At 49.5% G+C, this 13,016-nt stretch overlaps 1 protein-coding gene across 1 annotated transcript in view; it reads right to left on the bottom strand.

Moving 5' to 3' along the window:
• Positions 1-13,016, bottom strand: part of SYTL3 (synaptotagmin like 3) — a 76,838-nt gene that overhangs the window by 12,958 nt on the left and 50,864 nt on the right. Inside the window, exons 6-9 of the mRNA XM_081294647.1 lie at positions 12,694-12,778; positions 11,236-11,314; positions 7,708-7,832; positions 1,485-1,619 (exon numbers count right to left, since the gene is read on the bottom strand). Coding sequence (XP_081150773.1) covers positions 1,485-1,619; positions 7,708-7,832; positions 11,236-11,314; positions 12,694-12,778 — 424 coding nt within the window. The remainder of the gene's footprint in view (positions 1-1,484; positions 1,620-7,707; positions 7,833-11,235; positions 11,315-12,693; positions 12,779-13,016) is intronic.

Raw genomic sequence — 13,016 nt, 5'->3', positions numbered from 1 at the left:
GGGGTTCTAAGCTTACATGGTGGCTATAAGTAGCAGAGGAAGCCTGTGCCTAAAGGATAAAATAAACCACCTTTCAATAATTAGATTTGCTTAGACAACTGCATGCAACTGATCTCAGTGCTGTCTTTGTAGGAGTAGAAAAGAAGTGTGATTTCTGCTGGCAGTGGGTTCACTGATTATTCATATTAAAAAACATAGCTACAATCTCTACCTTATACCATTTACAAAAGAATTAACAAGCTGGAGCACAGACGTAAACATAAAAGCTCAACATTTTTTAAAATATATTTTTAGTTGTTGATGGACACTACACCTTTATTTAATTTATTTATTTTTATGTGGTGCTGAGGATCATACCCAGGGCTTCACGCATGCAAGGCGAGCCCTCTACCACTGAGCCACAACCCCAGCCCACTAAAAGCTCAACTTTTATTAAGCTCCTAGTTGAAAGCAGGAGACCATCTTCTTGGCTTGTAGAAAGACAAGACACAGAAGGGACTACACTAGAACAATTTGATAAATTAGACTTCATTGAACTTAAAACCTTTTCCTTGGGCTGGGATTGTGGCTCAGCGGTAAAGCGTTTGCCTAGCACATGCAGGACCTGGGTTCGATCCTCAGCACCACATAAAAATAAAGGCTTGTGTGTTGTGTCCATCTACACCTAAAAAAAATTAAAAATAAAAAAAAAGACTTCAACCTGTCTTAAAAAAAAAAAAAAACTTTTCCTTGAAAGAAACACTCATTTTATTCAATACTCTTTGAATGAAAATGTTCATGATAAGATGTAAAAAGGGAAACCACCCTCAAAACGTAGCAAGGCTCAATATGACCTCCAGGCTCTGCTGTGCTCCAAGTCACCTCGCCCCTGCCCTTGTCCACCAGTCCAGTTTGATGTTTTTTACTCTATTGGTTCTGGTTTTGGTGCTAAGCACATACTAACGTCAGGAGGAAGAGATAAGGCTGGGAAGATAGGGAGACGGGCCCCTGGTCACTTCCTGGGCAGCAGAGCACAATCAGCACCTGCAGATATTTGCTAAGAAACTTACAAAAAAGGCTGTTCTTAAATCAGGGCCTACGTGACTAGGGTCCACTCCAAAGGAGGAAAAACGCCCGATGGATGTTCCGATTGGACTAAAAGCTGCGTGAATACCTAGTGGACACTGAATGCCTTCCCCAGGATTGGGCAGGAAGCTAGCCGACTTAACCCTACAGACCTATATAAATGCCTAAACAGTAGCCCCTCTTTGGCATCCTTCTCTTGGGACCCCTCTCTTTTGGGGAACTCTGCTTTCTTTCTATTACTCTAATAAATCCTGTTACTTTGCTCTCACCCTTGTATCCATGGATCTTATTCTTCAAATTCATGAAACAACTTGACCCCACCCTCAGTGCTACACTACCATTCAGCTAGATCCCCCAGCCCCCGCGTGGTGTCCTAGTGACCACGCGTTCTGTGTTAAGAGTGTTGGGACAAGACTCACTTGTCTCAAGCCTCCCGAGAACAAAGGGCTGGGGAAGGGGCCCAGTGGGAGAGCATCTTGCTTCAAACCAAGGCTGGCAGAGCGTCTGGGATCCTCTTGAGGAAGAGGCTTGGAAATATCTGGTGTGCTGACCTTCTGGAGAAGGAAAATCAAAATTAATATGATGGCCCACGTGCCCATTTGACTCTATTCAAATGCAGAGACTTCAGCAAGCACAGCCCGCACCTATCACTTGGTAGGAGTCAGATAAACTTGGAGTGACTGAGTAAGGGAGACACTTGCGTTTGGATAAATGTACCCCCCACCCCCGCAGGGCCTGAGGAAGACATCGTCAAGCTCTGGGATAGTCATGAACATGGATGGGTGAGCTACTTATGGATTAGTAAAAGTCTTAAAAGAAGTGCACGCTTTAGCCTTCATAATGATCCTGGCATTTAATCACATGAAATATAATATTCAGTCTAATACACAGTAAGATTTAAATGCTCATAAAAAGAGAAAAATCAAGCCAGGCATGGTGATACTTGGCTTTAATCGCAGCTATTCATGAGGCTGAGGCAGGAGAATAGCAAGTTCAAGAGCAGGCTGGGAAACTTAGTAGGACCTTGTCTCAGAAGTAAAAAGGGTCAGGGATATAGTTCAGTAATAAAGTATTTATCCAGCACATACAAGGCCCTGGGACCAATCCCTAGTACCAAAAAAAAAAAAAAAAAAATGTGGGAGAAATCAAAATATACCTCTAAATTTTATAAAGCTACTTTTTAAATTGTTAACACTGTTTACAGCTGAGCTTCCCAACACGATAGCCATTGGCCACACAGGACAACTTGAATTTAAATTCAAGTTAATTAAATTAATAAGCTCAGCTGCTCATTTGCACTGGACACATTTCAAGTGCTCAGACACCACGTGTGACAGTGGCTACTATATTGGACAGTTCACACTGTCAGATAAAGAACATTCCACTGCTGCAGGAAGTCCTGTCAGACATCACCAGTAGAGTAATACACATAATATGTAAGTTAGAAAGATTGCTTCCAGACCAACAGTCGAAAGTTTCTGAATTGAGGCTTCCGTCTTGGTGCTAGGTTGGAAGGAGAATTCATATACCATCTGCACCAGAGTCCTAAACGTCATGAATGAAATGCTAAGTGAGAACACCAGAGAACTAACAGAAGAATGGATCGTCTCCAAATCACTGTCTGTGCTCTTCATCTCCACAACACCAACTCAAGACCAAGAGACAGTCACACAACACTCCACTGAATCCACGGCTCTAAACCCTGTGGTTGGAAGAGGATCCAAAGCTGGCATCAGGTCTCACCCACTGCAGGGAAGATAGAGGCACCAGCCACTTGGTGGCAAAGAGGTGAGGGGAGATTACTGGGTGTGGGACATCTGGGGTGACCTTCAGTGGGGGGTATGACCTGAGTGGGGTGCTGGAAGGTGGCCGGGGAAGACCAAAAGCTAAGGCAATTGGGGCGCAATTCCTAGGCCTACAGAGACTCCGGGGCCAGGCAGACCAGACCCAGGGACCATGAGCAGACAGGGATGTGAGCTTGTCCAGGGGGCTCCAAAGGGTGGGCAGAGAAGGCCACCAAAAGCCCTGTTTCCAAGAGTCCTGGAAGATGGGCAACTGCCACCAGTGGTCAGGTGAACCAAGTCCCTCAGAGGCAGCCAACTTGGCAGAACTAAAAGTTCTAAAAACTAGCTGTCAAAGGAACCTAAGTGTTGATATAGAAAGAACAAGTTAGACTCTTCCTTAAAAGCAAATGACAAACGGGGACCTGGGGTGGGTGCCCTTTCTGTTAAATGGAGTCTGTGGAGTGCAGAGGCATTTTATTGTGTAAGGCAGAGAGGACTGGGATGTGTGTACGTGGTGAGAGGCCCAGAGGGGCTCTGGAGAGAAGAGACCCCACCCAGGCTCAGGAAAGGGGAAAAGGCAGCCAGTAGACAGACAAGTGCCCAGGGAAAGAGGCTCTCTCCTGCTTCCACTTCCAAGGGCCTGGAGCCCTGGAGGGTTCATGACATGTGCTAGGACAGACTTCATAGAAATGATAGGTGAGTGTCTTTCTGAGAAGAGACAGTGGAGAACTCCCACCTGGCCCCTCCCAACCTGTGGGACACAGCAAGAGGGCAGCCCTCTGTGAGTCAGGAAGAGGGCAGGAACCTTCCAGCATCTTGATCCCAGACTTTGAGCTCCCAGAATTGAGAGAAAATAATTGTCAGATGTTTGAACCACCCGATCTCTGGTAATTATGTTTTGGAAGCTTGGCTGACTGCTATAGTGTTCAACATACATTTTAAAAGTCATGTTTTTTGAGTCATAAAAAATTAATGGCAGAAAGTTTTAGAAAGGAACAAAGAGAACTATCTTTACAATAGAGGTTACATGGCACATTGGATTCATGGCCAGGGAAGACTCTAATAGGTCAGGACACAGGAAAACCTTCAATGGAGTTAAAACACAAATGTAAATATTTCAAGATTATTAGGAAACCAGATACTATTCTGAAGGGTTATTTTTAATTCACTATGGAACCCAAGATGAAGTTCTGTGTTCAGCTTTTCCCCCAGTAAATTCTGAAGGATCTGGACAAGACTGTCAGATCCAATGTCCTACGCAAGGGCTTCAAGATCCTAGGAGTTTATCAGTGGCATTGAGATGGGCATTGTCCCCCTGCCCACAACTGTGATTTTTTTCCTTTTTCCTTTTTATTTATTTATTTCTGTGATTTTTTTAATGTACTTCATAATTATCTAGTTTTAGTTAGACCCAGAGAAAAATGGTGGCCCTGAATGAGGTCTAGTCTGCAAAGCGTTTGACATTATGTGGGAAAGATCAGTAAGTAGAAAGTTTCATTCGATCAAATTATGAACCCTCTGGAAGAGTTTTGCTATTAATAGCTAAGAACACAGAAAATAATAGAAGGAAGAGCAACTGCTGGTGCCTCTGTGACTTCCTCTGGGGACTACCTAAACTTGGAAGCCCACTTGAGTGAAGAAACCACCCAGTTTGGCTCAGCCAGTCACACGCTCTGAGCAGGGGCATCCCTCTGAAGGCAGACCACCTCTCCTGGGGCACAGGAGGGTCACTGCCATCCAGCCTGGTGTTAGCAGTGAGAAATGACGCTGCTACTCGCCTGGCCTCCTCCGCCCACTCCGCCTCTGGGATGCGGCTGCTGGTGGCAGGGAAGACGTGCAGGGACTTAGACATCACACAGTACAAGGAGAGTGAGATGAAGCAAAGTCCTTTTCCTCCACCTTTGTCCCCAGGCCCTCTCCCCAGAGACAGCCCCTCCTACCAGCTTTTTATAATGCTCCCTGTTTAACAGGTACATGGTTTTATGGGCAGTATAGATCAACCACACATTCATAAGGTACAATAAAACCCACTGGAATGCACACAAGGAGAGGTGGGGAGAACTCACTTCGGAAGAATCCTGGCCCAGATGCTCCAGGGAGGGTCTCGGAGCACTTTCAGAATATGCTCTTCAAACTTAATGACCAGAAACTTGGAAGAAATCCTGAGCCACTTGTTGGGTTAACAGCTCTGAGCCACCCCGGGGGGTCTAAGAAAGCTACTTAAACCAAGTGCAGCAGTGCATACCTATAATCCCAGCATTTGGGAGGCTGAGGCAGGAGGATGGCTTAAGCCCAGGAGTTCAAAACCAGCCTGGGAAACACAGCAAAACATTTCAAATGAGAAAAAGAAGAAGGTGGTCATCTATTAGCTCTGTGCCATAGCCACCTGCAAGGTGGGCACCAACGACCGATACTTCCAAGGGCACTATGTCGTATGATTAATGTTGGCAATATGTCCCAAAGTGTTCTCATGGAAACAAGTACCATTACTGTGAGCTCCCCAGCTGAGGCACGTGTGATTGCAGTCTGGAAAATGTCCTATTAAAGGATGTACTCCTTATTTTTCAACCCAATAATTATTTAGCATTTACAGATTATGTTTGCTGAGTTTTGGTGGAGTATAAACATTTGGCTAAAGTACTCTGTGAAACAGCCATATCCTCAATGACACTGGCAGAGAGAAGTCCTGCCAAGAGTGCAAGCATGCCTGCCCAGAGTCTGGCAACAGAGGGCACACACGTGTAAGGGTCCATGCAGGTGGGGGCTCTACCCACAGCCTCCCCCTGCACCTCCTCACTTCTATCCCTGAAGTCTCCTAGCCTACTTGAAAACCTCCATAACTGCTTGGCAGGCTTTATTCTGTGGGCACAAGCTGCAGGGGAACAGTGCACCAAGGATGCCACATTATGACAGCATTCCCAAAGCCCAAAACAAGGCCCATGGGAGCTTGGTGTGCCCCACACAGCACAGCACACCACAGATGGGAAAGGTACTGAGTCTCCACAGCAGGGTACCATGGGGAAGGTCCTGGGGCAGGTTCTATCTGACCCCAACCCTCCTGACCCCATGACCCCCTTCTGCCCACATGACCCCAAAGGTCCTCATCTCCAATGGGGATGGGGACAGCAATAATGCAACCCTCACAGGGTTGTTTTAAGGATCACAAAAATTAAATACCAATAAGGGCTCTCTGCAGAGAACCGTGCCCAGAGCACTGCTGACCTGTCAGTGTTGGCAGAGTGGCTTCATCAGACCCAGTAAGAGAATTGTTCACACTTCCAAATCCCTCTGGAACCCTTTTTTTCTCAGTGGCCCTCGCTTATCCTTACATGGGGCATAGATAGAACAAAGAGGCTAAATTTTTCTTACTTAAAAATCATACAAACCCAGGTTCTATTTCTGGCTTCTTTTTTTTTTTGTTTTGTTTTTTGTTTTTAAGCTATGAGCTGCTAGTGAAGTTGGTTAACCTCTCACTGACACTCAGGTCCCTGATTGTTATCGTGGGAGTTTTTGTGAGACACAAGGTGATGACGTGGTTCATGGTGAGCACTGACTCCCTGACTCCGGTCTCTTCAGGAAGAGCAGTGGGTTCTGGTGTGAACTGATGCTTACACACACACTGAGAATTTCAAAGACCTTCAGGGTTTCAAATACTCCTGGCGCCTTGCTCCTACAGGGTGGGGAATTGAGAGTCAGTGCCCAGAGCTCAGTCTTCAAACCCAAGTGGGGTCAGTTCAAACACAGCTCTCCCTGGTTCAGCTATGTCACTGTGGCCTGTGACGTAATCCCACCAAGGCTCCATGTTCCTAGATGTAAAGAAGGGCTGCCTGCAATACCTACCTCCTAGGGTGGGTATGTCACTAAAACGAGATGCCCCAGCAGAGCTCCTACACAGAGCATGGCGCATCATAATTAACGCCAGCAATCTGAAGAAGGTGTTTGGAGGACTTCGCTGGCAAATGAGATAGTACAGCATTCAAGGGAGACCTGCGAGAACCCTGTGCTGGGGAACAACAGGTGACTTCATTTTACAGAGGGAGTCCTGGGCTCAGGTGCGAGGCAGCAGATGGAGGCAGAACCTAGCACCTTGAGAACAGGTGCTGAGGTTCTAGCAAGACAGTGGACTAACGGGAGGACAGTATCTGGGGATGTCTCCAGGGGATCCCACGGCCACAGAGAAGGGACATGTGTCCCATGCAGCTGAGCAGAGCAGCCATAATAACGCTGCACACAACATGGCTGGCACCTGCCCAGTCAGGTCACCTCAGCTGGACTAGAACCCAGGCGTTCTGATCCTAGAGCCAGCTTGCTCTTGTCCTGGTCTACCTGCTGCGAGCCAGGTAGGTGAGCTCGCCCTTGGTTCAGACACTGGGAAGCAGCCCCCTGCTTGAACATGATTATGCAGTATTTGTGTTTTCCATAGTTTCCATCAGAGACCAGGACAGATAATAACTAAAGGCTGTTAATCCTGAACATAAGTGAGGGGTTTCACAGACCCTGGGAACGACGGCAATCACAGGTCCTGCAGGTGCTGTGGCCTTGAAGCCCGTGGGCAGAAGCCTTGGGGACTCATGGCCACACTAAAGCTTGTAGCTGCTCTGAACAGTTGTGCAGGTCGAACTCCTTTTCTTTTTGAGGCTCCTGGGCTCAAGGATCCTCCTGTCTTAGCCTCCCAAGTAGCTGAGACAATAGGCACAAGTCACCACACCTGTTTTGATCTTAAATTCTGACTCTCCTTTGGCCAAATGCAGGAGCTTCCAATCACATTTTTCTGACTGTGAATTGTTTTGCTATCAAAGGAAAAATAAATCTACAGAGAAAAAGACTGGAAAGAGAACACAAAGGGGGCCTCAGGTACCCTGGTGGTGACGTTGACCGCAGTGTCTGACTGGCTCCGTCTCTGCGTCTGGCCTGCACACTGCCTGGGGCTGGTGGCTAGAAGATGCTTCTCAGATGTCATGTCATTCTGGGACTTGGAGAGTTCTAGAACACAAACACAAGGGACGACAGCTGGGAGCGCACGGCTTTGGGGAGTCCCATGGAGCCCTCCCCTGGGATTCCTGAGACCCGCAGACCCGGGGGCCCAGGTGGGCCAGAAGGGGCTGGGGGGGAACAGGGAGGAACCAGGGAGGGGCAAGGGAGGCCAGTTCACCATGGAGCATGGGGGTACCTAGAGGAAGCCAGAAGCTGTGCTGGACACAGGGCCGGAGGAGGGCTGGGTCCTCTAAGGGGCCTCCTGTGGTCACACTCTACACACCCGACAGGTGGAGCCTGGGAGAGTTGAAGGAACCCCCCAACTTCCCCAGTATTCCCCATCACTCATATGAGTACACACTTGTCCAGACCCAAAGATGGCAGCCACCAAGCAAGCTGGCTTCCTAGGGGTTCCTGACAGAGTTTTCGTGACTCAACACGGCATCTTAGGACTCTTAGAAGGGAAGGGAAAGTAAGATTTGAGGTGTCCTTACAAGTATCTCAGTAAGAAAGCAGGCCCTGAGAAGAGGACTCAAACGTTTGTCTTTGCATCATAACACTGGTCTAAAACAAGAGTAAAAGAAGGAACCGTGCACAGAAGGGAAAGATCTGCCTCAAAGATGCTCCCTCCTCGGGGCTCCCTTTCCCAGGAGGCCTCCCCCTCTGGGCCCTGGAGCTACCTTCCTGCCGCACTGCTGTCTGCTGAGACACACGGTGCAAGTCACTTATGAGTCTAAGTTTTTGCAAGCCACGTTAGGTAAAAAGAAACAGGCAATATTAATTTTAATTCTGCATTCCATTTGACGCTATGTCCAAAATGCTATTAGAACATGTAACCGATATTAAAGTTATTCATGAAATAGTTAACTCTCTTTAACTCCAAGTCTTTGAAGTCTGGTGTGTGTCTGACTCTGGCAGCACATCCTGTGACTACATTTCAGAGCCACAGGAGCAGCAGTAAGGGACAGCACAGCCTCAGGCCAGCCCTCTGTCTTCTGGGCCACCCTGCCTCTGCATTGGCTACCTATGAGCTGACTCCTGCCTGCACAGCCATGGGGAGCTTTAGAGGCCCCTAGAGGAAGGTCCCTGGCAAACGCCCCCAAGCCCCAGGGCACCCACCCTTGCCCACCTCGCCATCGTCCTGTCCCAAGAGCCCTGTCTCCCTGCTACCTCAGATCTAGTACTAGCAGTGTCTGGGGCGTCTCTCAAGGTCCAGCAGCTAGGAAGGACTAGCACACTCTGGTCCTCCAGCCCAAGTCACCTCCATGAGCTCCCCATGTGGCCAACCCAGGCTGGCTGAGCCCGTGAGAGACCCCAGTTTCCAATCCCCAGGAGATGCTGTCCCTCCTCACTGCTCCCCCCATCATCTGCTCAGGGCTCACCCCACAGCCTGAGCCTACTTGGTCCACTGCAAGCCACAGAATGAGGAGGGAATCTCCTTGAGCAGCTTGGGTTCTGACAAGAAGGCCTGGTTACCCATCGGCAGGGCTAGAGGACACCAAGAGCCCTGAGCAAGAAGCCATTCCTCTTCCCCTTCCAAGGCGACAAGCTGCCGCCACCTCCTAGAGATGAGCTGATAACAGAAGGGCTGTTGGAGCAGTAATAGCAGCCAGAGGTCACTGTGAGTCAGCTTCCCAAGCCCCACAGCGCAAGGCCTCCTCCTCCATGCTAGGTCTTTGGTCCCTGAGGAGCCTGGGCCCTTTCCAGCCCCTCCGATGACCACTAGGTACCAGTCTGACATCCTGCCCACGAGGGGGGTTTCCTCTGCACCCACTTTTGTAGGGAAAAGGGTTGCAGCACAGATCAAGAGGACACGTGGAGAATCACTCAAAACCTGAAAAAACATGAATCAGTGCCTACAAGATGTTGCGTGCCCTGCGTGCCCTGCAGCAGACACAGGGAAAGGTGCCGGTGGAATCATGTGCCTGTTCCTGCAGACCAAGCAGGAAGCGCTCAGGAGAGTTCTCAGGTTCTTGGCCCTTCCCAGGAGCCAGAAAGCAGGGCTTGAACTACCCCTCCCTCTGGGATGAGGGCAGCAGGGACATAGGTCACGGAGCTTCAGCTGAGTCCCCTAGCTCAGAGGGACACTGTTTGGCTCTCATGAATCCCGGCCCTCACCCCACCCAGGGATTAGCTCTAGTTGTCCACCCAGGTGTCTAACGGCAAACCTCGGATGAGTGAACAGAGGTGCGTGAGACTGTGGGCTGGTCCCTCAGGAGACTGTGCACCCAGGGCCCTTTTGGAGGAAGCTTAGGTTGGGGTCCATTCAGGGCATCGATTCCAGTAGCAGTGGAGGGAGGGATTCACACAAGCCCCGTGGATCTGGGGAGGAGCGGCACAGCTAAGATGTGGAGCAGGTCCCACTAGAACCTGCTGTGGAAGAGAGCCAGCTGGGCGAGCATGGGCAGCTCCACCACCAGGCTGAGGGGCACAGGGGGTCTGGTGGGGTGTGTGTACTCTAGGAAAGCTCTGCAGGGTAAGATGGGTGATTTTTAAACCCCCAGGCACTGTTGCCAACAGGCCAATGAAATTCAGTTGCTTCTCCCTTCTGAAAAAGAAGGCGACAGACCCTTGCTTGTGTAGTCACAGTTGTTCTTAACTGAAGAGCGGGGGTTGGATTTCAGTTGTCACCAGGGGACAGCTTAGACAGGCTCATGTGGACTACAGATGACTACTTAAAATCAAATCATCAGACAGTCTTGGAGCCAACAGGGGACAGTGAGACCATGCACACGCAACCTCAGGGAAGGAGGTGATGAACCGAAGCCAGACAGGCACGGACAAAGGGAAATGATGCCCCAGGAGCCCTGATCCCACGAAGGACCCTGTCTGAACCCGGACCTGCCCTGCATATCTTAGGAGGCATGAAAGGGTCCAAGACCTGAATTTTAAGATAAGCAGGAAAAGGAAAAAAAAAAAAAAAACAACGGAGGGGAGAAGGTCCACTGAGGGAGACAGGGTTCCAGCTGAGGTGGTCAACTGCATTTGCAAACTATAGGGTAACTGCCAGAGGAAGACCAGACATTGATAAGGAGAAAAAGAAGAGACAAGTAATTCCACGCAAGTGACAGATCCTGGACCCCATCGCCTTGAAGGTTCTGGTTTGGGATTCACTGGAATCTTCATGTTTTCTTTGTTGGTCTCCCGGGGTCTCCTGGGAAGCCCCCACACGTCGACCTCCCCTATCCATGGCGCCCAACTAGGCAGGTTCGGGCCTGGAAAGGAGGAAACTGGGCCAACGAGTGGACTGACATGGCATCTCCCGCGAGGAACCAGAGGCCTGCTCTGTGGGTGGCGAGATGAAGGGCCCAGTGCTGTGGCTTTCCCGAGAGTCCAGGGACAGTCCCATCTGAGGCGGCCTCCTGTCTGCCTGTGTGGCATGGGAAGGACACATCCTGAGGCATTGACTTACTTTTCACATGGGTGGTAACAGACAGAAACAAATTCTCCACGGACTTATTAAATCCTCTGAACTGACCAAGTTCCTGTAACTAAAACAGACACAGAACGAGTTAATGCTTGATGGCCTGCATTTGCCCCGTGTCTCTAGACTGTCGGGCCCCAAAACACTGCAGATGGGTGCGGGTGCTCATTGGGCATGCAGGTGGGGGTGGGGGTGGAGTGACCCTCCCAGGACTAGGCACCCCTGCTACTCAGCGTCTCCGCTCTATATTTTGATATCCCCATAAAGAAGCATTATCGACGTGTGGTTCATAAGATAACAACTACCTCTCAGACAGGATGAAGGATAGTTCCTTGGCTCAAAGATTGTACCCACGTAAATTACTGTTTGTCTAACCTCCTTTTTCTTATGGCCCCACCCTAACTCCATGCACAAAGGGTACCAACGTTGGCAAAATGCAGGTGACATGGGGGCTGAGGGTGGTATAAGGCACAAAGTGACCAGCTTGGAGTCAAGGAGTTCCACCTCCCAAAGCAGAAGCAGGGAGAAAAATACAACACAAAGACCACTTCCTTCTCCAAGTCTCATCTCTCTATCCACCCACTGTCCATCCAGCCATGCATCCACCATCCATCCGTGCATCCATCATCTGTCCATCATGCATCCAACTGGTAAATATGTGTTGAACATACAAGTGCTAGAAATGCTTTGGAGAATTTAAAATCTCCAGGGAAAGAACAGCAGGATTTTGAAGGTCACCCCAGAGTCTCAGCTTAAAATTGGAAAAGAATGAACATATTGTCTCCATTGGCAGACAAGGATGTTCTCTCAGATGCACAGATATAATTGCTCCCCTTTATTTATAGGATAAAGGAGATAAACCCACATTTCCATGGCACTTTTACAGTTTTAAGATACTTTTTCATTGATTTCTCATAATAGCCATGGGAGACCATCCAGACAGAATTATTTCCACTTCTCAGGTGTGAAACCCAGACAACTCCCCCAAGATCACAGCTAATTCCTTGGGATGGAAATGGTGCTACTCCACTTTACATTAGAACCTGCAAACACTCAAAAGCCACCTCCACAGGCCCTGCCAGCTCTCACACACTTTACGTCCATCTGTATCTCCCTGGGGCTCCCCTGCGACCCTACACACAAGTCAGCTTATCCAGAACCTCACACACTCACTCAAGGGCACAGTGCATAGCTGGGGGTGAGAGCTGATCGCAAGAGCCAAAAGATGAGGATGCAGGTGCAGGCAGCGGGGTGGCCCACCGGGCAGATGGCCCATGGCCACCAACCCACGAGGGTGGGAGCACTTCCATGCCTCCACGGGGATCTTTGCCCTCTGCCTGGCTCTGGGACCCACCCAGCCAAAGCAGAACCCCTCTGCTCCCAGGCCATTGGCCCCTCCCCTGCCTCCTTGCATCTCCCCCGCCGGCTGCCCTCCAGGACACTCACAGGCACACGTACCCTGCCAGGGCTGCCGCTGCATTGGTTTTCACTGAGAGGAGGAGGAGTAGGAGGCACCACAGAAATTTTGCTGCTAAGGAAAAATACAGGAATAAGAAATGGGTCACAAACTACGTGAGCTACTCCTTTTACAAACGCCACGATTCTATGATTCACGTTCTCAGCTTTCTTGTTTTTAAGTAGAAACTAAGTTTTCAAGGAGAAGACACAGCAGCTCTGCTCAGACCTCTGTGAGGAGCACCTTCGCCTGGTACCTGAACACGGGAAGGAGGTCATGCCCATGTGTTCTGAAACCACGGGGGCCTGGCTCA

This window comes from Spermophilus citellus (genome assembly GCF_964194105.1).
Source record: "Spermophilus citellus genome assembly, chromosome: 5".
Lineage (NCBI taxonomy): Eukaryota > Metazoa > Chordata > Mammalia > Rodentia > Sciuridae > Spermophilus > Spermophilus citellus.
Note: the sequence above shows the minus strand (reverse complement) of the source record. Positions and strands in the feature narration are given on the sequence as shown.